At 45.9% G+C, this 23,217-nt stretch overlaps 1 protein-coding gene across 2 annotated transcripts in view; it reads right to left on the minus strand.

Annotated features, from left to right (window-relative positions):
• Positions 1-23,217, minus strand: part of ARHGAP26 (Rho GTPase activating protein 26) — a 488,708-nt gene that overhangs the window by 195,794 nt on the left and 269,697 nt on the right. For both annotated transcript variants that reach the window (XM_038739982.1, XM_038739983.1), the window contains exons 13-14: positions 3,179-3,244; positions 891-965 (exon numbers count right to left, since the gene is read on the minus strand). In XM_038739982.1, coding sequence (XP_038595910.1) covers positions 891-965; positions 3,179-3,244 — 141 coding nt within the window. The remainder of the gene's footprint in view (positions 1-890; positions 966-3,178; positions 3,245-23,217) is intronic.

Genomic DNA, 23,217 nt, shown 5'->3' on the forward strand with positions numbered 1-23,217 from the left:
CTCCATCTATAAATGTGTCGCACCGGAGGCTTTCACTGTGATGACTAATATCAGTCACCAATCTCTGAAATCGGATCTGTTTGCCATTTAAACCCTTGTGACTCATTGGGGTTGACAGCATTTGGGTCTAAAAATACAGGAAATCTGCAGGTTAAGCAAATTTGGCTCACTAACTCATGGGGCTTGGATCTTAACGCTGAACATTTATTATAGCATGAGGCTTCTGTTGCATTCACGGCCGCCCACCAGGCCAGGCAGAAACGGGGGGAGGCCGGGTAGGGCTCTGCAGAATGGGGACCCGGGTGGAAATCTGGAGGTGAAGCATTCGGGCCAGAAGAGTTACTTCCCCATGCCAAGGACAGCTTCTCATTAGGGAGGGTGGCAGGAGGGCCCACAGTGAGGATCCTATCAGGAGCTGAGGCTGCACACTGGAACAGTGCCTTTGCCTGGGCGTGACCTACTAAATGCCTAACCTAGTAGTGGATAGTGAGAGTCATCGTCTAATAAAGAGGGAGCAGGGCGTGGCAACACAGACTACGCACTGCACTATCACATGGAGAAGCACGAGCCAGGGACTGAGTGCCTTCAACAGTGAGGGTGTGGTTTTCCTGGATCGGGTCCCTGAGCTCCAGGGGAAGGGAAAGGAATCACGATTTGGTCCCCCGAAATGCTAAAAGATGCCCGCCCCCAACCGGGAATGACTCGAGCGACTCAGGTCACTAGGGACTAGATGCCATGTGGGTCCTCCTGACCCTCTGGTGACTTCCCTGAGACCCCACCAGCCTTTGTTGGAGCGCCTTCCTGTTTCTCTAGCCCCCCACGGGACCTGGCAGCCTTTCAAAGCAGATCCTATGGCAGCTTCCTTGCAAAACCAGGGGTGAAATACTCACCCATCAAAACATTGAGCAGCTTCTGAACTCGGGAGTTGACGCCGACAATCCGATAGAGCCCTTGCTCGTTGATTCCTGGGAAAAGGAAAGAAAGAATTTTTGGTTGAATTAGAGGATTGCTGATTCCATGAGCAATGCCAACGCAACATGTGCTTAAAATTCCTCAACCACTCTATTAGCTGGTCTAACTAAAGCAACTCATCGCTCATCCCCCTACTGCTAGGAAAGAGACAGACTTCTTTTAGACTTCTTTCTCTGCCTGAGGTTTCACAAAGTTGTTACCCACCACAATCTTGGTCTTGGCTCAGATGGAGGCACCTTCCTCCATTCTTACCTAGAGCAGCATCTGGACTGGAGGATGCAAAGCTAGTCATTTTTTTTTAATTACCAACAACATAGAGAAACAATAATATGATAAATTTATACCACATCTTTCAACTGCATCCACATAAGGGATATTGAACAGCAACTGCATGGCCAGCTTTAGAAATGGAAGCTAAGGCATTCAACAGAGGTGTGGGCAAGAAGTCCAATCCTTTATTATATTAAACAAAGGTTTTGCTTTTGTAAAACAAGTTGTGGGGAGAGGGGACATTTATTAATATGACATCTTCTGGGTTCCAAAATGCAGCACAATTTACTACTTTTTCCTCATTTAAATCTTTGTAATACCCTTATTTTTTACAGAAGGAAAATTCAGTCAGGGGTTCAGAGTGGCTTTTATTTGGTGGTGCTGCAGTACTTACTTTCTGTACGATTTCTGGCCCTTGTGAGATCAGGGCCCCGGGAAACACTGGGGCCAAAGCCAAAATGTGATGTAGATGTAAGAATGTTATTGTGCTATACCCTGAACTAGCCAACTTTATAGAATGGGAACCTCTACAGGTTGAATAACCCAGGATATAGAGTTTGACTGCTCAGTTTGATGGGGCTGTTTAGGTAACAGATTTATCTGAATGCTTTAGGAAGCCTAAGGGTCAGACCAATCTAGTGCTCCTGCCCTCTACTCTCTCTTTGATATACTAAATGAGCTTCCTGAGAGTGAACAGGTGTTTCAATGTGAACAGGGGCATTGGGGCCCACAGACCCAAGTGTCTCATCAGGACCTTTAGGATTTGTAGCCCAAAAGGTTTTCAGTTGGGTAGCTCATATAACAGCAGGGCCTAGTGGATAGGGCACAGGCCTGGGTTTCAGAAGAATCTGGGTTCTAATCCCAGCTCCACCATTTATCTGCTGTGTGACCTTAGCCAAGTCACTTCACTTCTCTGCGCCTCAGTTACCCCATCTGCAAAATGGGGATTAAGACCGTGAATGCCAGTGTTCAGTACAGTGCTTGGCACATAGGAAGCCCTTTACCATAAAAAATTAATAACGGAGTCAAAATACAGTATTGAAATTATCTCCAGAAAACAAAATTACAGAAGGCCAACAGCTGAAGTGTAGACAGCAAACTAAGGAAAGAACAACTTGCTTTTCTGCTCTGGCTCAAATCAAGCCCAGTTACTAAGAGCAGTTGGATGACCTTTGCTCTAGCTTTCTGATCCAAGTCCCAGATGGCATATCATTGCCAGGTTGACTGGCATCTTCATTCACAGTACCTATAAGGAGGCTGAGAAATAACAACTGGGAACCTGGAAAGTGCAGTTAGGCTGGACTAGCCCTTGCTTCCTCACAGCACGCCCAATATGGGCAAAAGGATGTGTGGTCTGAAGATACAAGGCACAGCTATCTCTGTACAAAAAGGGTGAACTAAAAGTTTCCGTCCTCCATTGTCAATTCTACACCTTTCACCTATGTTGATTCCCGGAGGGTGTCTGGACCTACTGAAGAAATGGCATACAGGGGGCATTTGTTTGTGCTTCTTGTTTTTGTCTTTTCTTTTTGAGGGTATTTGTTAAGCACTTACTATGTAGGCACCATGTACTAAGCACAGGGGTAGATAAAAGTTAATCAGTTTGGATGTGGGTCCTTGTCCCACGTAGGGCTCACAGTCTTAAACCCCTTTTACAGATGAGGTCATGGAGGCACAAAGAAGAGAAGTGACTTGCCCAAAGTCACACAGCAGCCAAGTGGAAGAGCCAGGATTAGAACATAGGCCCTTCTGACTCCTAGGCCTGTGCTCTATCCACTAGGCAACACTGCATTAGGACGTTACACATAGGGTGTGACCCACGGGGAATTAATGAATCACTTTAATAGAGGGAAACAGCAGGGAGACGATATAACGGATGCCACAAACAGATGTGTGACCTTCCCTAAGAACAATGCCATCTGGGGAACTTCCCTACCTCTGGTTTCAACAGCGTGTATGCATTTCCTGATGATGCTAAAGCCAATGTTGTCCAACTGGGCAGCTGAAAGAGAGAAGGGGGAGATGTTCAGAAAACCGGGTACATAAGTCAAATTCAGGATCAGTTTCCTTCTGACTTCGAAGAACCAGCTCCTGGTAAAACAGAAATGCCCACTCCGTCCCACCAAGGAGAAAGGGTTGAATTCATGATCCTAAAGGCAGTGCCAAGGATATGGGTCGAGCTTTAATTTAACTATATCTGCATCATTTAAGTCCCTACCCAGTATCCCAATTCAGTGCTTCTCCAACACAGACCAGACTGACGCCTCTCCTAATAGGCAGAAAGAGAGAACCTTTGGGCCCATGGATTCCCGCTTCCCTTTCGTAAGAGGGGCCAGCAGAGCAGGCACAAGGTACTACTGGTGTTTTCTAGGAGTTGGAAGTGAACTTTCTATGGATCATTAAGACTTAGTTCCAGAAATGGTTTGGTTTTGGAGGGCCTGGCTCAAAATTCTGCAATCAGCCCTAATCCCTCCAAAGAGCAGTGGAAAAGAGAGATCAATTAATTTATTCTGGGCTTATTGAGGTCTGATGGTAAGAATATGGAACTGGAAGACAAGAGACCAGTCACCTGCAGTGTGACCTTGCACAAGCTACTTATCATACGTGAGCCTCAACTTCCTTAACTGTGAAATGAGGACCGGAAAGACGGTGAGCCCTGTATGGGCCAGGGACTGTGTCCAATTTCAAAACCTTATATCTACTCAATGCTTAACACATAGGTGCTTAAGAAATGACAAAATAATGATAACAATAATAATATTAACAGCATTTGTTAAGCACTTACTATGCGCCAGGCACTGGGATGGATACAAGAAAATCAAGCTGGACACAGTCCCTGTCCCATGTGGGGCACTCAGTCTCAATCCCCATTTTATAAATGAGCTAACTGAGGGACAGAGAAGTGAAGTGACTTGCCCAAAGTCACATAGCACACAAGTGGCGGAGCAGGATTAGAGCCCATGACCTTCTAACTCCCATGCTCTATCCACTACACCATGCTGCTTTTCTGATAATAATAATATTAATAATAAATATTTTAAATAAAATAATAAAAAATGACAGCATTATTCTTTTCAGGTGAGTGCAAGAAATCCAAAAGTTTTCATAATCTTATACTCAGTGGCTATCCTTACCTGTAATTTATTTTATTGTCTGTCTCTCCCACTAGGTTGTAAACTGCTTCTCAGGGCAAGACTCATGTTTATGGACTGTACTGTACTCTCCTCTGGGCTTAATATAGTGCTCCGCACCCAATAAGTGTTCAATAAATATTCTAGATTGATTGATTAAGCAAATGAGAGCTCAGGCAAGGTCTGCTGTTGGGGAAGAAGCACCAAGTAACTATGTTCCACACTCACAAAAGCGCCCTTAATTCCAATCACTCAGTAAATCATACTTATTGAGAACCTGTGTGCAGAGCACTGTAGTAAGCCCTTGGGAGTATACAATATAATACTAATAATAATAATAGCATTTATTAAGCACTTACTATGTGCAAAGCACTGTTCTAAGTGCTGGGGACGTTACAAGATGATCAGGTTGTCCCATGGGGGGCTCACAGTCTTAATCCCCATTTTACAGATGAGGTAACTGAGGCACAGAGAAGTTAAGTGACTTGCCCAAAGTCACACAGCTGACAGTTGGCGGAGCCGGGATTTGAACCCATGACCTCTGACTCCAAAGCCCGTGCTCTTTCCACTGAGCCACGCTGCTTCTCTAACAGAAACAGAACAATATAACAGAAGCGGTAGACACATTCCCTGTTCACAATAAGCTTATGGTCTACAGTTTAATCCAACTAGACAGCTACTTCACAACATGAGCTGTGGCCTACCTTGGGTCCCAGGTAAGCCTGTCACTGACTCCAAGACAACCTACCAACAACAAAAACAAGTCCTAACCCCCGTTCCCCCAATGCCAAAACCTACATAAATGTCATTGAGGGCAGAGAAGGGGTCCTAAAAATCACCTGCCTCAGTTAAAAAAGAAAAAAAATGATGGCATTTGTTAAGTGCTTACTATGTGCCAGGCACTGTATTAAACACTGGGGTGGAAACAAGCAAATCAGGTTGGACACAATCTCTATCCCATGTGGGGCTCACAGTCTCAATCCCCATTTTACAGATAAGGTAACTGAGGCACAGAGAAGTGAAGTGACTTGCTCACGGTCAGAGAGCAAAACAAGTGGCAACGGCTGGAATTAGAACCTGTGACCTTCTGAGTCCCAGGCCCTTGTTGTATCCACTAAGCCATGCTGCTTCTCAACAATAAAGAACTTGCTTCCTCTAGAATGTAAGTTCCTTGTGGGAAGGGAATGTAACTTCCAACTCTGTTATATTGCACTTTCCCAAACGTTTAGTACAGTGCTCTGCACACAGTAAATGCCCAGTAAATACCATTGACTGATTTAGGGTGCCATTTGAAAGGGAAAAATGAAAGGCACTGAAGAGGGTGAGGGGTTACAATTATAAGAGACAATCTTTAAGCATCTGCGATGATTTGGCCAGTCAGTCTTATTGGCCACATCTGCAATCCCTGATTAAAAAAAATAATCAATCTGCCAGGAGGGTCATAATCAAACCCGAGGACAGCTACATACACAAGGCTACAATGCCACAGAAATCTTCCAAATATGCCTAGTAACACATGGCAAGATGAGTAGGAAAAGAGGCATGGTCTCTTTTTTGTCCGCTCTTCCTGAACCAGTCCTTCCATCCCGCCACGGCCAACCGAAGGAAGTATCCCTGGGCCTGATGGCATTCTGGTTCTAACCAGGTGTTTGATTAAATCTGGATGGCAGGTGAAATCACCAATTTTATGCTGCACCACGAATATTCAGAATATTATAATGTTTACTAATCTGCTCGTGACTTTTGAAGTTTCAGACCACTGTAGGAAATACAGTTCAGCTGAGAAACATCTTTGACATTGACAATATGGGGCTTTTTAATCCAAGCACTTATCCTATCCCACCTTGATTTCTGTATCAGTCTCCTTGCTGACCTCCCTGCCTGTCTCTCATGTCTCCAGTCCATAATTCATTCTGCTGCTCAGACTATTTTTCTGCGAAAACATCTAGTCTTTATTTCCCCACACCTCAAGAACCCACAGTGAGCTCAGGGTCTACAGGGGAAGGCAGACATTAATATACACAAATAACTTACACATATGGACATATGTGCTGTGGGGATGGGAAGAAGGACGAATGAAGGGAGCAAGGCAGGGCAATGAGGACAGCACATTTGTACCTATCTGTAATTTATTAATATTAATTATCTGTGTGTCTCTCTCTAGACTGTAAGCTCATTGTGGGCAGGGAACGTGTCTGCTATATTGCTATACTATACTCTCCTAAGCACTCAGTACCATGCTTTGCACACAGTAAGCACTCATCGATTGATTTTTGTAATATACAGTCTAAACAGAATTTTACATTTTCTTGATCCTCAAAAAGGCCATGAAAATCTTAAGGACCTTAAAAATCTCTGTAGACTTCAAATGCTTCAAATGCCTAGAAGGAAACCCTTCGCTCTGAAAAGAAAATCAAACCGAACACATGCAGGAAAGGTTCCATTACTGAGGGATTTTTGCGTTACAAAGATTACCCAATTACCAAGAAGAAAAGAGAAGACAAAAAGAAGGAGAAAAATAACTTTCTCCTTGGAGACCATTTGGAATAAAAGTGTCTGCAGAGAGTAACAGTGCTAGCTGAAGCCCTTTGTTTCCTTAGTTTAATATTTAGTTTGTTCAAACTCTTCCAGCTCAGGCATTCACTTGGAGGCCGGAAGTGATCTGAAACAGTTCTTACTAATGAAATAGAAAACTCAATTAAGTCAAGTCATTGCCATTTTTCCAATTTAATTTAAACATATTAATAATATACTAACCAAATACCTGCTGGAATTCCACAGGGATTTTCATTCCCTCGTCTGCTTTCAAAAAACAGCCTGCAGTCAGCTTTTACATAGGGAAATTACTTCGTACATTTTCATAGCCTTCCACAATTTTTGGCTTTAATGCCAGGTGAAGCTGCTAATTATATTTTGGTGTCTCTCCCCACACAGACCCTTCCTGCCACAGATAGTGGGAAACGAATACTAGAAGCTCAGCTCGGAGAGCTGCCGTTCTTGACTCGCCCAGAGCCCACAGACTTGAGAGGAGAAATGATGAGAAGAGAAGGTCATGGAGGTGATTTGACCCCTTCCCTTACACATAAATCCCTCCCTGCCTGGGCAACCCATAAGGGGTGGCAGCAGAGCTCACCACAGGGATTTCTAAAGGATCTACTGCCCCATGAGACCAAAGGGGGGCAACTGAACCCCCATCTGCAATGCCCAACACCAGGGACACAGAGTGAGATCAAGAAGAGTCAGGTGTCCTGTCCAACTGGGAGAGGAGGCAGCAAAAGTTAAGAAGGCACCCAATGCTTCTGGCTTGTCACATCCCTGGGCCTTCCTTCCTGGAGATACGGAGCCTTTTCCCCTGGACAATTACTAATTGGTGGGATTTTTGGATGAGCCCCAAGGTTTTAAATACAACATGGACTAGCAAAATGTTTACAGCTGAAAATGAAATAAATCAATAATCCCACAAACCCAAATTTAAATTTCCTGGAGAAAATGGGCAATTCAAACACTGTAACATGAAATTGTTATCATTATTTACATTTACTGAGCACCTATTATGGGCAGAACACTGTAAAGGACAATCGGAAGCAAACGGACAGAATATGAGAGGCGTAACGTAAGGTGTTGACCGTGACAGGAGGTTAGGGGGACAAAGTTTAGGAGGGAGGATGAGGAGATCAATTTTGCCCACAAGACATTTATGTAGCAATGCCTTGTAGGCAAGAGGAAGTGCAAAATATTAAGGCAAGATCCAGGCTGGCAACGTTGATTTGGAAGTCATATGCCCAGAGGTGGTAGCCATGTGTGCAAATGAGCTCAAGAGAATGTGTGTAATCATTATAATTATGGTATTTGTATGGTGCTATGTGTCAAGCACTGTTCTAGGCACTGTGGTAGACACAAATTAATCAGGTCAGACAGGTCCTTGTCCCCCAAGGGGCTCATAGTCTAAGTGGGAATGTAGAAAGAGAGGAGTAGGGTACTCGGAATGGAGACCCTTGGGGGAAACCCACAGTAAAAGGAGGAGGAAGTATCAGCAAAAGTGACTAAGAAGCAGTCAAGAGAGAGAAAGAGAACCTGGATAGTACTGGATCAGTGAAGCAAAGACTGGAGAGAGTGTCTAGGTAAAGGAAGTGATCAACAGCACTGAAGACAGACAAGCAGTCAAGAAACAATACAACAGAGTTGACGGCATTAACCTTGGCAAAAAGGTCATCATTGGAGAACTAGGGAAAGCCAACATGCGTATTCTGAAAGGGGTGAAAGCCAGATTACAGAAGGATGAGAAGAGAGTAGGTAGGGCCGAAGTATACAGGACCCATTTGAGGAGTTTGGACAGCAACAGGAGACTGTAGAGAGGTCAGTAGAAGACTATTTTGAGCATGTTGGAAGGCAGAGAGTACGCTGCCAGAGAATAGGAAGAGGCTGAAAAGAGCAATAAGGAGGAGAGGAGGATGAGAGAAAATGTTTTAGGAGAAGAGATGGGGCCCCAGGTAAATTTATAGGTTAGCTTTTATGAGACGTTGGGGTTCATTTGGGAAAGAAGTGGATGTAGAAGTGGTGGGAGAAGGAAATCACTGAGATGACACGGGCAGTCATTGAAGAAGTGCATGTATGACGGTCTTTTTCTCCTGACCACTTTGCTAAAATAAAGATGGGACACTAGGAATGTGAGTTTGGGAGCTAATGAATGTGGTATAGCAGCACTGTAGAGAGGATGAAAGGGCAGAGTTATAGCAAGAGAGGATGGTTTCTGGATTTTCTCCAACAACTCTCAGTTGTATGAGGAGTGGTCTAACGGAAAGAGCAAAGGTCTCGGAGTCAGAGGATGTGTGTTCTAACCCTGGCTCTGCTACCTGCCTGCTGTGTGACTTCAGGCAAGCCATTTAACTTCTCTGTGCCTCAGTTCCCTCATCTATAGAATGAGGATTCAGTATCTGTGCTCCCTCCCACTTACCCTATGAGCCTCCTGTGGGACCTGATGATCCTGTACATACTCCAGTGCTTAGTGTAGTGCTTGGCACATAGTAAACATTTATCAAAAACCTCATTATTATGATGATGATGATGAATACAGAAGAGGAGAAAATGAACCATGTGGGTGAGTCAGAGTTGGTAGTTCCAGAGACAGATGGAAAGGGGATAAGAACTGAGTTTAGCAGAGAGCCCAGTGTTGCTCATTATGGGCAAGGAATGATTCTCCCAAGTGCTTAGTACAGTGCTCTGCACATAGTAAGTGCTCAATAAATACCACTCACCGACTGACTGACTGAAGAGGAGGAGCAACAGCATTTGAGTGAACATTTGCTGCAGTACAGAATAGCAGCATGGATGCATCTAGGGAGGAAGGGGTTGTTAGGAAGTGCAGGAGAAGCAGAATGGCTAGAGCTAGGGAGAGAGGGGGCTAGGGACTGGAGGTCCTCTAAGATAATAATAATAATAATAATAATAATAATAATAATATAATGGCATTTATTAAGCGCTTACTATGTGCAAAGCACTGTTCTAAGTGCTGGGGAGGTTACAAGGTGATCAGGTTGTCCCATGGGGGCTCACAGTCTTAATCCCCCTCCCCCCACTCCCCCGCCCCACCTCCTTCCCCTCCCCACAGCACCTGTACACACCTGTATATATGTTTGTACGGATTTATTACTCTATTTATTTGATTTGTACATATTTTTTCTATTTATTTTACTCTGTTAATATGTCCTGCTTTGTTGTCTGTCTCCCCCTTCTAGACTGTGAGCCCGCAGTTGGGTAGGGACCGCCTCTACTTGTCTCCGACTTGTACTTCCCAAGCGCCCAGTCCAGTGCTCTGCACACAGTAAGAGCTCAATAAATATGACAATGAATGAATGACTGAATGAATCCCCATTTCACAGATGAGGTCACTGAGGCCCAGAGAAGTGAAGCGACTTGCCCAAAGTCACAGAGGCAGTTTTGGGGATGATGATGATGGCATTTATTAAGCGCTTATTATGTGCAAAGCACTGTTCTAAGCACTGGGGATGTTACAAGGTGATCAGGTTGTCCCCTGGGGCTCACAGTCTTAATCCCCATTTTACAGATGAGGACACTGAGGCACAGAGAAGTTAAGTGACTTGCCCAAAGTCAAACAGCTGACAGTTGGCAGAGCCGGGATTTGAACCCCTGATCTCTGACTTCAAAGACCGGGCTCTTTCCACTGAGCCATGCTGCTGCTTCCCTTGGGGAGGTAAGGGGGTGTTGGTGAAGTGGCTGGTTAGGAGATGAAATATCAAGCAACACTGACAATGATCATGGTTTAGTGGAAAGAGCATGGGCCTGGGAGTCAGAAGGATGTGGGCTCTAGTCCCGGCTCCACCACCTGTCTGCTAGGTGACCTGGGGCACGTCACTTCATTTTTCTGGGCCTCCGTTACCTCATCTGTAAAACGGGTGTTAAGAGTTTGAGCCCCATGTGAGACAGGGACAGTGTCCTACTTGATTAACTTGTATGTATCTTAGCACTTAGAACAGTGCTTGGTGCATAGTAAGTGCTTAATAAATACCATAATTGCTATTATTATTTTTAGCTGTTTTTCCCTAGATCAGTCAACTGGGATTTCCTTTTCCCTTGGTGCAAATCCTTCCCACTCAGGAGGAACCTAATTTTCTAATTATTAACTCTGCTTCTAATTGTATTTAAAAGGTATAGGGGTATGGACCACTATGAAGTACAATGGGATATACACTGAGTTTGAAGCTTTAAGTCTGGTCCCTACCTAGAGGGCACAGCCTAACTTGTACAGAGCCCCCTGAGAAGAAGTGGGCAGCTGAATGCAAGTTCCCATTAAAGGGTTTAGAACAACAAGACCGAGCAGTGTTCGCTGATGACAGAGAAATTCTGAACAATCCCTCCAGATGGAAACGGCTGAACCTAATCCTCACAAGCAGGTGATTCAGCTCGTTCACTGAGCTGGAGCTCAGGAAAGGTCAGGGATTTATATGAAATTTCTGTATCCTTCTGATCACCAGAAATAATCTCTCATTAAATATCTACGAGGCTCACATTATTCTCTAATTTGACTTGTGATGAGGTGCTGCGGGAGTGATGGCTTCGACCCTCTCTCCTGGCAAATACCTAGCCTTATCTCCTCAGCCTCACACTCAGCTCCATGCAGGTTTTGACACAGCAGACAGATTGGTCAGCTGTTGTAAAAGCCCAGTGTCCAAGTGGCTGCATTTGGGTCATGCTAAGTGCTTCTAAATGTTCCTTACTTTTACCTCTCTCCTCCCACAAGTCAGAATTTACTTATATTAATGTCTGTCTCCCTTCTAGACTGAGAGCTCATTGTGGGCAAGGAATGTGTCTGTTTTTCATCATATTGGACTCTCCTCGGCAGGTGGTAAGCACTCAATAAATGACTCAATGAATGAAAATGGCTACCACCCCCTCCCTTTCCTAATTTTGTGTGAGGATCCTCCACACAGTGATGAGTTTGTGGGGGTGAGATGTTGGGGGGTGGTGGCCAGGTCATGCTCTTACGGGCTAGGTACTACCCACCCCTGGATGCCAGCTCTTCAAGTGATTACCAAGTACCTGGCTGATCGAGTAGTGCAAGAAAGCCCTGTGGCAGAGAGGATGGCAGAAGGACATATATCCTGCCTCTTCACTCTCTTTCACAAATTAATCGGTCAACAAAATGTATCGAGTGCCTATTGTTCCAGATCACGGTACTAGATGTCAGAGAGGAAGGAGATGAGGAGAAGGGTTGGGTGGGGCTAGGATTTCCAAGAACCTGAGCCTTATGAAAAAGAGAAAGGTGACATTTCATGAGCACACAACAGACTGCTGATCATCAGGGCCCAGGGACTTCTGGTAGTCCGGGCAACCAGCACTCCTGAGACCAGGACCCTGACTCAAATGAAATAATCAGGGTCCACTTCCCTGACCCTTCCACCCATTTCAGGGCAGACCACACACTTGACCTCATGTCCACACCCACTCTCTTCCAATAATATTATTCGCTGTCAGCTCTGCCCTCACCTCTCCCTACTATCTACAAAGAATTGGCTGCTGACAAATCACTGGTGTTTCAGTGCCAGATACATTTTTCAAAAATGTCCAAATCTCCATCAAAACCCTAAATTTAATCATTGAGAAAAATCAATCTCTGATCAACAGGGCAGCCAACTTCAGAGAAGAGTTGGGGCTACAGTTTATAAATTCAGGAGTTGGTTTATGTGAATACTGGGGTATCAATTCATGTTTGAGGACTGGCTGTCTACCAAACTATTTGATACTTGGATTTTTGACAGGTCAAAATAGTATTAATAGACTCATACTCAGCACCATTTTCCCCCACAACCCAATGACAGGAAGCCACACACATCTTGGGAAAGGCTTAGTATGTCATTTCCACAAAATCCCTTAACTTTAGGGTCTGACCTTAATAGCAACCAAGAGGAAGAAGTTGATCAGGCCCATATCACCTTTTGCCATGTCGCAGGAAAGCCCCCACTATAGCCCAGGCAGTCAAGGAGTAAGAATAATAATAATAATGGCATTTATTAAGTGCTTACTATGTGCAAAGCACTGTTCTAAGTGCTGGGGAGGTTACAAGGTGATCAGATTGTCCCACGGAGGGCTCACAGTCTTAATCCCCATTTTACAGATGAGATAACTGAGGCTCAGAGAAGTTAAGTGACTTGCCCAAAGTCACACAGCTGACAAGTGGCGGAGTCAGAATTTGAACCCATGACCTCTGACTCCAATCAATCAATCAATCATATTTATTGAGCACTTACTGTGTGAAGAGCACTGTACTAAGCGCTTGGGAAGTACAAGGTGGCAACATACAGAGACAGTCCCTACCCAACAGTGGGCTCCAAAGCCCGGGCTCTTTCCACTGAGCCACGCTGCTTCTCAAAAGGGAAAACGGGACACCTTGGTTCTGCAGCTTGGGAGGGGGAGGATGGTGCTGTGGATAGACCATGGGCCTGGAAGTCAGGGTTCTAATCCCAGCTCTGCCATTTGTCTGTGTGACCTTAGGCAAGTCACTTCACTTCTCTGGGCCTCAGTTACCTCATATGTAAAATAAGGACTGAAACTGTGAGCCCCAGGTAGTGTCCACTCCAGCACTCAGTATCATGCCTGGTACATAGTAAGTGCTTAACAAATACTGCAATTATTATTAATTATTACTACTGGGTTCTCTTTTAAAGCAACCTCCTCCAAACTGCAGGAATCAGGAAGACACGCCACCTAATAGGAAGATCAAAGCTGGGCCACATGTTAGCAGGGAGAACCACAGGGGGGAAGGGAGGGGAAAAATTATTATTCTAGGCACAAGGGGCTACAAGGAAGAAAACTTTTGCTCTAGAAATACTGCTTGGCTCAGGGCACTCAGTTTCTTCCTCCTGAAGAGAGAGCGAGACAATTGGTTTCTGGGGAGATGGTGACCAGTAAACCAATAAATCATCACCTGGCTAGTTCCTTTCCTGAGATTCTGAGGTTAGGTGGTTCTGCCCAAACCTAGAGCCTGCCCATACTCCTCTGGAGGTACAGACCAGGCCCTAGGTAAACAAGGAGTACTGCTTCATGCTGGCCACCCTTGACCTCCCGAGGGTATCTGGATCTTTGTTTTCCAGGCTGATAGTTTGGTTTGGCTTATGACTCAGCAGACCCACAGCAACTTAATTGTGCCCCCGGCTGAGGGAAGAGGCCCGCAGAATCAACTAAGGCTGCCAGCGATCCACTGTCTGTGGTCAAATACTCCTGCAGGAGCCCTCAGGACTGGTCAAGTTCACCCCAAATCCTTTTATCCAAGTCAGGATATAGAAAACAGCTGAAATGTTTTCACTTGGCAATTTCTGGTTTCCAATTTGGCAGCAGATATTCCCCGATGGGGGAAGGAATCTGGATTTAAGGGATTTTCAATCTTCCAAAGGGGCAGAAGATATGCCTAGATGAGGGATGGTAGGGAAGAGAGGGGATTTAAAGGCAGAGGTGGTAGGAGATTAGTAAAGCTAGGGAATTCTCAGGGCATAATGTAGATGAAGCAAAGGCAATGACTTGTTCAGTCCTGTCTTGAATATGAGTTCTTTGAGGGCAGGGAGTGTCACCTAAAAATCACTTTATTTCTCAAAAACACCTAGCACAGCACCTTGCTTCTGAGGGTGCTTCTGAAGGTGTATTGAGAAGCAGTGTGGCCTGATGGAAAGAGCATAGGCCTGGGAGTCATAGGACTTGGGTTCTAATCCATGTTTCTCCTCTTTTCAGCTGTGCGAACTTGGGCAAGTCACTTCACTTCTCTGTGCCTAAATTAGCTTATATGTAAAATGGGGATTAAGACTGAGAGCCTTCTGTTGGACATGGACTCTCTCCAACTTGATTATCTTGTATCTACCCTAGTGCTTAGCACATGCCTGGCACACAGTAATAAATACATAATAAATATCAAAAAAAAAGGTTGGGGAATGGAGTCCTGTGGAGTGAGACAGGGAGGCATGAGGTTAGTCTCCTCCACTCTAAAATCTTAGCTCCCCTCCAGACTGTAAACTTGCTATGGGCAGGGAACATGTCTACCCACTCTGTTATATTTTACTCTCCCAAGTGCTTAATACAGTGCTCCACACCACAGTAAGCATTATCCTTGGTGCTTCCCAACCAGAAGTTTGAACTTGGAGCTGAGGGGAACCAAACTCCTGAGCAGACTCTTTTTCATCCCTCTGCCTGAACTGCACCCTGGGCCTTCCTCCCCACCCATTGTAGCTGGACTCATTCACCACTCTCCTCAGCCCATTTGGGAACGATAAATCAGGGGGTCAGGGGTGCAGCCAACAGGACAGCTTCATGGTGGCTCACCGGGAATCCTACTCTTCAGATCACACCATGCTACTCGGACCCTAGCCGCTGCCTTACACGTCTCTTGCCTGCCTTGGGGCCTCCTGGGCTTCCTACCTGTCAGTGTTGTGTGTTTAATGTGCAAAGTGGGTTTAAAATATTAACCCATTGGATTGGCTGCAGTCTTTGAAATTGCCTCTACTGAGACGGATTTTGTTTTTCCTTGGGGATGTCACGGACACCTTTACCATTGCCTGCTTCTTTGCATCTGCAGACCTCTTGTCTGCCCTTCCAGCTGGTAGGCCTTGCCAGCTGTGTGACTTTGGGCAAGTCACTTAACTTCTCTGGGGCTCAGTTACCTCATCTGTAAAATGGGAATTACGACTGTGAGCCCCCCGTGGGACAACCTGATCACCTTGTAACCTCCCCAGCACTTAGAACAGTGCTTTGCACATAGTAAGAGCTTAATAAATGCCGTTATTATTATTAGGCCTTGACGGGAAGTTCCTGGGGCAGTAATAATGCCTGGTCTCTCCATAGCATCACTCCCCAGCAGCTCCTAGAACTCTGCAGAGAGCAGCATTAGTGTTTTTTTGGTCTAGGAGTCATCTCTGCATCCATCCTCATGAGAAGTGAGGATGAGGTGACTGAATCCCTGTCTTGCAGCATGAAAATTGCACTGTCCAGGAAATCAAAATGACTTGACTAATATCACATGATATGCCAATGGCTGAGTTCAATCAGTTAATCTTATTTAGACTCACAGTCTAAAGGGGAGGAAGCACAGAAATTGACTCCCCTTTTTACAGATGAGGAAACTGGGGCACAGAGAAGTTGTGACTTCTCCAAGGTCACAGTTGGATAGTGGCAGAGCCAGAATTATAACCCCAGGCCCATGTGCTCTCTCCACTGGGCCACACTGTTTCCCTTGGGAAGACAAATATGCTCAATTTCCAAACTCCCCACTTATTCATTCTGGACTATACACTGTACAGACCTAGCTCAGTCAGCAGGGATAAATAAAATGCAGGGCTCTCCACTAGGCTGGGTTCAATTCCAACTCACCCCATGCCGCTTGCAGGGGCTCTTCCACAAACCTGAATCCATCCAATGAGCTTGCACCAAATGATGCCCAGATTTTTTTAAGACAAAAAAGGAACCACCTCTCCAATAGCTTCCAGCAAGTCAAGGGAAAAGCCACCCCTTCCCAAAGTTTCCCACTCCCAGACAGGTTTGTCCTGTTCTGGTGCTTTTGTCTGTTCACTTTTCATCAGTTCGAATCCAAAGAAGCTGCCTCTGGAATATAAGGAATTCATGAGCTTCTGGATGTTTGCAAAAAAAACAAAAACCTTAACAAAATTCCTGAATAGAGTGGAAGTGACAAAGAGGAGCTGCCCTGCCTCGCTTGCTGTTGCTGGGACTAAAGCAAACAGCTCAGGGCCAGAAATGGTTTGGTCATCTAATGACATGGGCGCCATCTCACAATCAACACCGGGGGCATGTTCTCACTACAGAAATGTAATCGATTTTTCAATGTGATTTGTTCTTTTCAGTCTCGCCTCCCCCGCTTATCCTGAATGGAATTGATTTCGGCACCATTAAAAGGCATGGACACCACCCACACTTAATCAAATACAAGGGTCATTTGGGAAATGGGCTTTCCGATTTCTAACACACCTAGATTAAGGACTCCCATCACCAGCCTCTAATTGGGTAAAGTTTGAGAGCACAGGCTACTTCTCTCTCCTGAGCTTTTTCTCTGCAACTCCTGCTCGATCTTCCCCCCCACCTCCCAGAACCCAACTGAATCACTGGGCACCGACCGATGGATTCTGAGGGTGCCCTGGCTTGAAAACCTTCCCAGTTGTGACCATTTTTTTGCCGGTACACAGGGCAGTGAAAAAGTCAGAAGATATGGAAGAAACCTGGATCGCTCTTTGCCAGCAGAGGTGCCTAGGATGACCATGCCAGTAACGGTGGGAATGGTGGTGATGTGACATGGGCAGGACTCCAGTCACCCTACTATCCATTGATGCCAACTGCTATGGGGCAAAGACCCAGAACCCCAAAGCGGGGGAAACCACAAAAATATAAAATTGCAACAGATTTAAGGTTGTGAGTCACCTAACATCTTCCCCCATCTGCAAGCTGCAAAGCACCTAGCCCATCACAACTCTTTCCCCACCACCAGACAGAAAGGAACTAGGGCAGGAGGGAACAGTAAACAGAGGTTGAGCTAGTGCCAAGGGAAGCAAAGGAAATGGATTATAATGAATGGCTCAGGGGCTACAGGGGGTGAGTGGGAAAAGGAACCAGCCATTGAAGCCAGCCAGGAAGGATGGTCTCCCAGTCAGTAAGGTGTTGGCAGGAAAGAAAGAGAAGCATCCAAGGTCCTAGGCATGGAATAGGGTGTTTGTGCGGGAGAGGGGAGAGGAGGTTTAATAAGACTCACCTCAGTCTCCTGAATGACCTTAAATATTTGGCTAAGGGGCCAAGGGGAACTGAAGGGTCTGGCACACTGCCTAAAAACCCAAGTGGCCTAATCAGGACCATCTGCCTCTTGCACGGGATGGCAAATGCCTCAAGAATGAGTTTCACTGCAAACAGTCTTGGGCCCCCATAAGTTTCTCTTCAAACTGAAGGTCTTTCTGACATGGGAGGGAGGGGAGATTTGGAGATCTTTTCCTCATCTCTCCTCCCTGCCCAGATCCCATGCAGATACCTTTGCCCTTTACATATGGAGAGTCTCTGGCTCCCAGCCTTTGGAATGATCAAAATAGATCCTGGCCAGAGGCAATTACCTCATTTCATCAAGTGGCCTCCCTCATGCTTGGGCTATGCGCATCTGGGAGGAGTCCTGAAACTTCTGCAGGGGTGCATTTAGATTAAATGCAATTGAAATACTTTATCTGATGGGGGTGAAGATAGGGAAACTGCCCCCTCCCAGTACCACCAGCTCCTTTTGACAGGTTTCAGCTGCATAGGAGATGGCCATATTCTCCATATCCATATCTGTCTCCAGCCCAAACAGAGCTACAAGGGTACAAACCTTGCATTGTTCAGGAAAAGGTACCAGGATGCAGCTGGTGGTCATTTTACTCGCATAAAGCATCATCAGAGAAGCAAGGAGGGAATGTGGCACAGGGGCTCTGTTGGGTTAAATAATAATAATAATTATGGTATTGGTTAAGCACTTACTATGTGCCAAACACTGTACTAAGTGCAGGGGTAAATGCAAGTTAAGCAGGTTGGACACTGTCCCCGTACCACACTGGACTCACATCTTAATCCCCATTTTACAGATGAGGTAACTGAGGCACAGAGAAGTGAAATTACTTGCCCAAGGTCATAGAGCAGACATGTGGCAGAGTCAGGATTAGAACCCAGGTCCTCCTCTTAGGCATGTGCTCTATCCACTATGCCAGGCTACTGAACATCCAGGGGGCCATCCTCCTCAGGACTCCTGAGCAAAGGCAAGCCTTGCTGGAGGTTGGGAGGTAGGGGAGGAGGAAGGAAGGCATGTGACAGTCCAACCACCGCTGTCCAGACGCCTTGATGGTTGGAATCTCCCTGGCCGTAAAGCTCCACCTTCAGAAAATCAAACTCCTGAGTCTTGTCCTCAGGAACGATTCCATAAACTGAAAACTGCAGGATGCACAATCACAGATTCGGTTGGGGAGGTCTCCAGCTCCAGACACGCAAGGCAACAACAGCTTGGCTTCTCACTTGGGGTGTTACCTCTCTTTCGCTTAAACATACTTCAAGAGCATCACAGACTGCAAGGACTGTGATGAGCTTGCTCCTCAGAAGCCAGACAGAGTCAGCCACAGGTTTGAGCTAGACTTACACAACTCACATCATTTGTGGCTCTATTAATAATAATAATAATGATTATAGTACTTTTTAAGCACTTAGTATGTGCCACGGACTGTTCTAAGCACTGGGGTAGATGCAAGTTAAGCAGGTTGGACAGCCTGCCTGTCCCAAGTGGGGCTCACAGTCTTAATTCACATTTCACAGATGAGGTGCCTGAGGACCAGATAAGTGAAATGACTTGCCCAAAGTCACAGTAGTCATGTGGCATAGCCGGAATTAGAACCCAGGTCCTTCTGACTCCCGGGCCTGTGCTCTATCCACCAAACTGCATTGCTTCTCATAATACAAATGATACCAACAGCCTTGGAACAGGAGGGGGAAAATGGGGAACACATCGACAAAAAGGGGAGGGGAAAGTTTTCGGAGAAGGAGAAAGCCATATATGCCCTTTAACAGCTGCACCTCTGGCTGGGGAGCATGGAAATCAACCTATCAATGGTATTTATTGAGCGCTATGTGTAGAGCACTGCACTAAATGCTTGGGAGAGTACAATAAAACAGAATTAGCAGACAGGTTCCCTGCCCAACAAGCTTAAGGTCTAGATGGGGGAAAGCAGGAGGTGACAGATCACAGGCTCAGCTGACACGATCCTGTGAGTCACAGGAGAGTGGTTTAGGAAAGGCCAGGATGAAATGCCCATTAATGCCTCTGATCCTTCTCAAGTTCGAAATGGGGAAATATTCTATTTATAAACCACACACCAGCGGGAACCTGGCAGCAACCAGACTAAGATCCCAGAGGGAAAGTTGTCGTGTCCTGGTTACCAGCAGCTTCACCCTCTCCAACTCCTCTCCCCACAAACTGGTGGGGTGTGAATTTTAAAGCGGCCAGGGGCTTATATGAAAGACTGAATGGGACTAAATAGGAAAACAAAAACAAAAAAAACCCAAAACAAAACAAAAGAAAACCCGAACTGTTTGGTCTTTTGCAATTTCTTTGTGTCAGTCCCAAGACCAGCTGGGTCTTTGGGAATGCCTGAAAATTGGGCCCACCTCTTTCAAAATGCTCTCACACTATTCTTTGTCTCTGGAAACCAACATTTTTCTCTTTGACATGTTACAGGGGACTCTGAGGCTGGAAAATCAATGGGTTGTCCCAAGTTTTAATGGATTGGCACACTTCCGTATTTTCACACCCATCTTAATCTCTCACCAACCAAAGGCAGAGTCCTGGAGAAACTACTTTAGTGTCCTGAGCCTGGCTGAATTATACCTCTCCCCTCTTCAATCCATACTTCATGCTGCTGCCTGGATTGTCTTTGTCCAGAAACGCTCTGGGCATGTTACTCCCCTCCTCAAAAATCTCCAGTGGCTACCAATCAATCTGCACATCAGGCAGAAACTCCTCACCCTCGGCTTCAAGGCTCTCCATCACCTCGCCCCCTCCTACCTCACCTCCCTTCTCTCCTTCTACAGCCCACCCCGCACCCTCCGCTCCTCTGCTGCTAATCTCCTCACCGTGCCTCATTCTCACCTGTCCTGCCGTCTACCCCCGGCCCACATCATCCCCCTGGCCTGGAATGCCCTCCCTCCCAACATCCGCCAAGCTAGCTCTCTTCCTCCCTTCAAGGCCCTACTGAGAGCTCACCTCCTCCAGGAGGCCTTCCCAGACTGAGCCCCTTCCTTCCTCTCCCCCTCGTCCCCCTCTCCATCCCCCCATCTTACCTCCTTCCCTTCCGCACAGCACCTGTATATATGTATATATGTTTGTACATATTTATTACTCTATTTATTTATCTTACTTGTACATATCTATTCTATTTATTTTATTTTGTAACATGTTTGGTTTTGTTCTCTGTCTCCCCCTTCTAGACTGTGAGCCTGCTGTTGGGTAGGGACTGTCTCTATGTGTTGCCGACTTGTACTTCCCAAGCGCTTAGTACAGTGCTCTGCACACAGTAAGCGCTCAATAAATACGATTGATTGATTGATTGATACCTCTGGAGAAGAAGAGCAGGAGGAGGGGGAGGAGGAAAAATAGGAGAAGAAGGAATGTATGCTCCAGAAATACTCATTGAGCAACTTTCATTTTGTTACCTAGCTCCTATAAAAGAGGGCAATAGGTGAGGTATCGGGCCTGGACCTGGTCTTCTGGAAGCAACTCCTGAGCTCCAGTGCCAGGACTGCCAGCTGGGCAAGAAGGGAAATGGAAGTGCCAGCAACTCTTCCTTGAAGTGCAGAGGCTCACTGACAAGGAGTTTGGCCTAGTGGAAAGAGCCTGGGAGTCTGAGGACCTGGGACCTAACCCCAGCTAGGCCAAATGCTTGCTGTATGACCTTGGGAAAGTCACTTTACTTCTCTGTGCCTCATTGCTTCTGTGCTCCCTCTTACTTAGACTGTGAGCCCCATGTGCAACAGGGACCATGTCTACCCTAATTCTCTTGTATCTATGCCAGCACTTAATAGATACCATTCAAACCCCCCACAAAAACACACACACACAGAAAGGCAGCAAAGGTGCCCTGGAGAGGTGATTTTCCCAGATGATAGGGATGGTAGGTTGGAAGTCCTTTTCTAGCAGCCAATGGCGGTGGTCAAAATATCCAGAGCCAGAAAAGCATCTCTATCCAGCCCAGAAACCCTCCCTTGCCCAATACCTGATGGTCATTTCTTTCACTTCCATTAGCTGGTGTGGACAGGGAATGTGTCTACCAACTCTGTTGTACTATCTCAAGCACTTAGTACAGTGCTCTGTACACAGCAAGTGCTCAAACACCATTGATGATGATGACACTTACCCCAATGCCCTTCACTGAAGTAGTTTGCTCTGCTTTAAGAAGTTGGGGTAACTGTGTGATAGCAGCAGAACGCTCAACACCAGACCTACCACGGGATGCTCCTTCCTCCTCCTCCCATGATTCTCTCTATCTGAGTTTCATCCCCATGCCCCAAGATGTGGTAGGGGAAGGGGACAGAAGTCTGCTCCCATGTCCTGCAGTATTATCCTGGCCATAGCAACCTCTTCCTGGCATTTCAAAATATCCTGGAGGGGGCTGGGGGGAAGCCCAGACTAAGAATAATAATGGTATTTGCTTACCACTTACTATGTGCCAGGCCCTGTACTAAGCACTGGGGTGGATATAAGCAAATCAGATGCGACACAATCCCTGTTGAACATGGGACTCACAGTCTTAGTTCCCATTCTACAAATGAGGCAGCCCGGGCATGGAAAAGTGAATTGATTAGCCCAAGGTCACACAGCAAACAAGTGGTGCAGCCAGGATTAGAACCCAGGTCCTTCTGACTCCCAGACCAGTGCTCTTTCCACTAGGCCACGCTGCTGCATGTGTTTAGCCCAGCACGATACACAGCATCGCCGCCCCAAGGGGCCCTGAGGAAGGCTCTGCAGCCACCCCAGATTCTGGCTTTCTCCTGCAGCCTGGGGAGGTTGAGGCCCGCGGGTGAAGGAGGCTCTCATCTTGGCTCCGCCACGAACCTGAGCTCCTCTCTCACAGGGGTGTTAAGAAAACTGACGACAGCAAAGTATTTTATGTCTCCTAGCATCTCACAATCACAAAGAATGATTTCTAAATGCCTTGGTTCGTGATCAAATACCAATGGAGAAAGAATTAGTCAAAATCCAAGTAGGTTGTTTTTGTTCACAATGAAAGCATATAGCACTTAGACTGTGAGCCCGTTGTTGGGTAGGGATTGTCTTTGTTGCTGAATTGTACTTTCCAAGTGCTTAGTACAGTGCTCTGCACACAGTAAGCGCTCAATAAATACAACTGAATGAATACATGAATGAATGGAACAGGGCCTGTGTCCAACCTGATGAATTTTCATCCTGCTTCACATACAGTAAGTGCTTAACAAATACCATGATTATTATCAATTACAAAGGTTTTAGCCTTCCCTGATTTGATGGAAGGTAGTTTCAGTCTCTCCAAACTCAATCTGCTCCTTGCCCTTCCCCAACATATCATAAATAGACACTGAACTAGCACGTGTCTTATAGGTCTCTGTGACCTACATACGTACGTACCTCTGGGGAAGGGACTGCGTCTTCCTTTAACAACAATGATAATTCATTCATTCATTCAATCATATTTAATGAGTGCTTACTGTGGGCAGAGCACTGTATTAAGCGCTTGGAAAGTACAAATCGGCAACAATTTGGTATTAGTTAAGAGCTTACTATGTGCCAGGCACTGTTCTGATACTG

This window comes from Tachyglossus aculeatus, chromosome X1 (assembly GCF_015852505.1).
Source record: "Tachyglossus aculeatus isolate mTacAcu1 chromosome X1, mTacAcu1.pri, whole genome shotgun sequence".
NCBI classification, from domain to species: domain Eukaryota; kingdom Metazoa; phylum Chordata; class Mammalia; order Monotremata; family Tachyglossidae; genus Tachyglossus; species Tachyglossus aculeatus.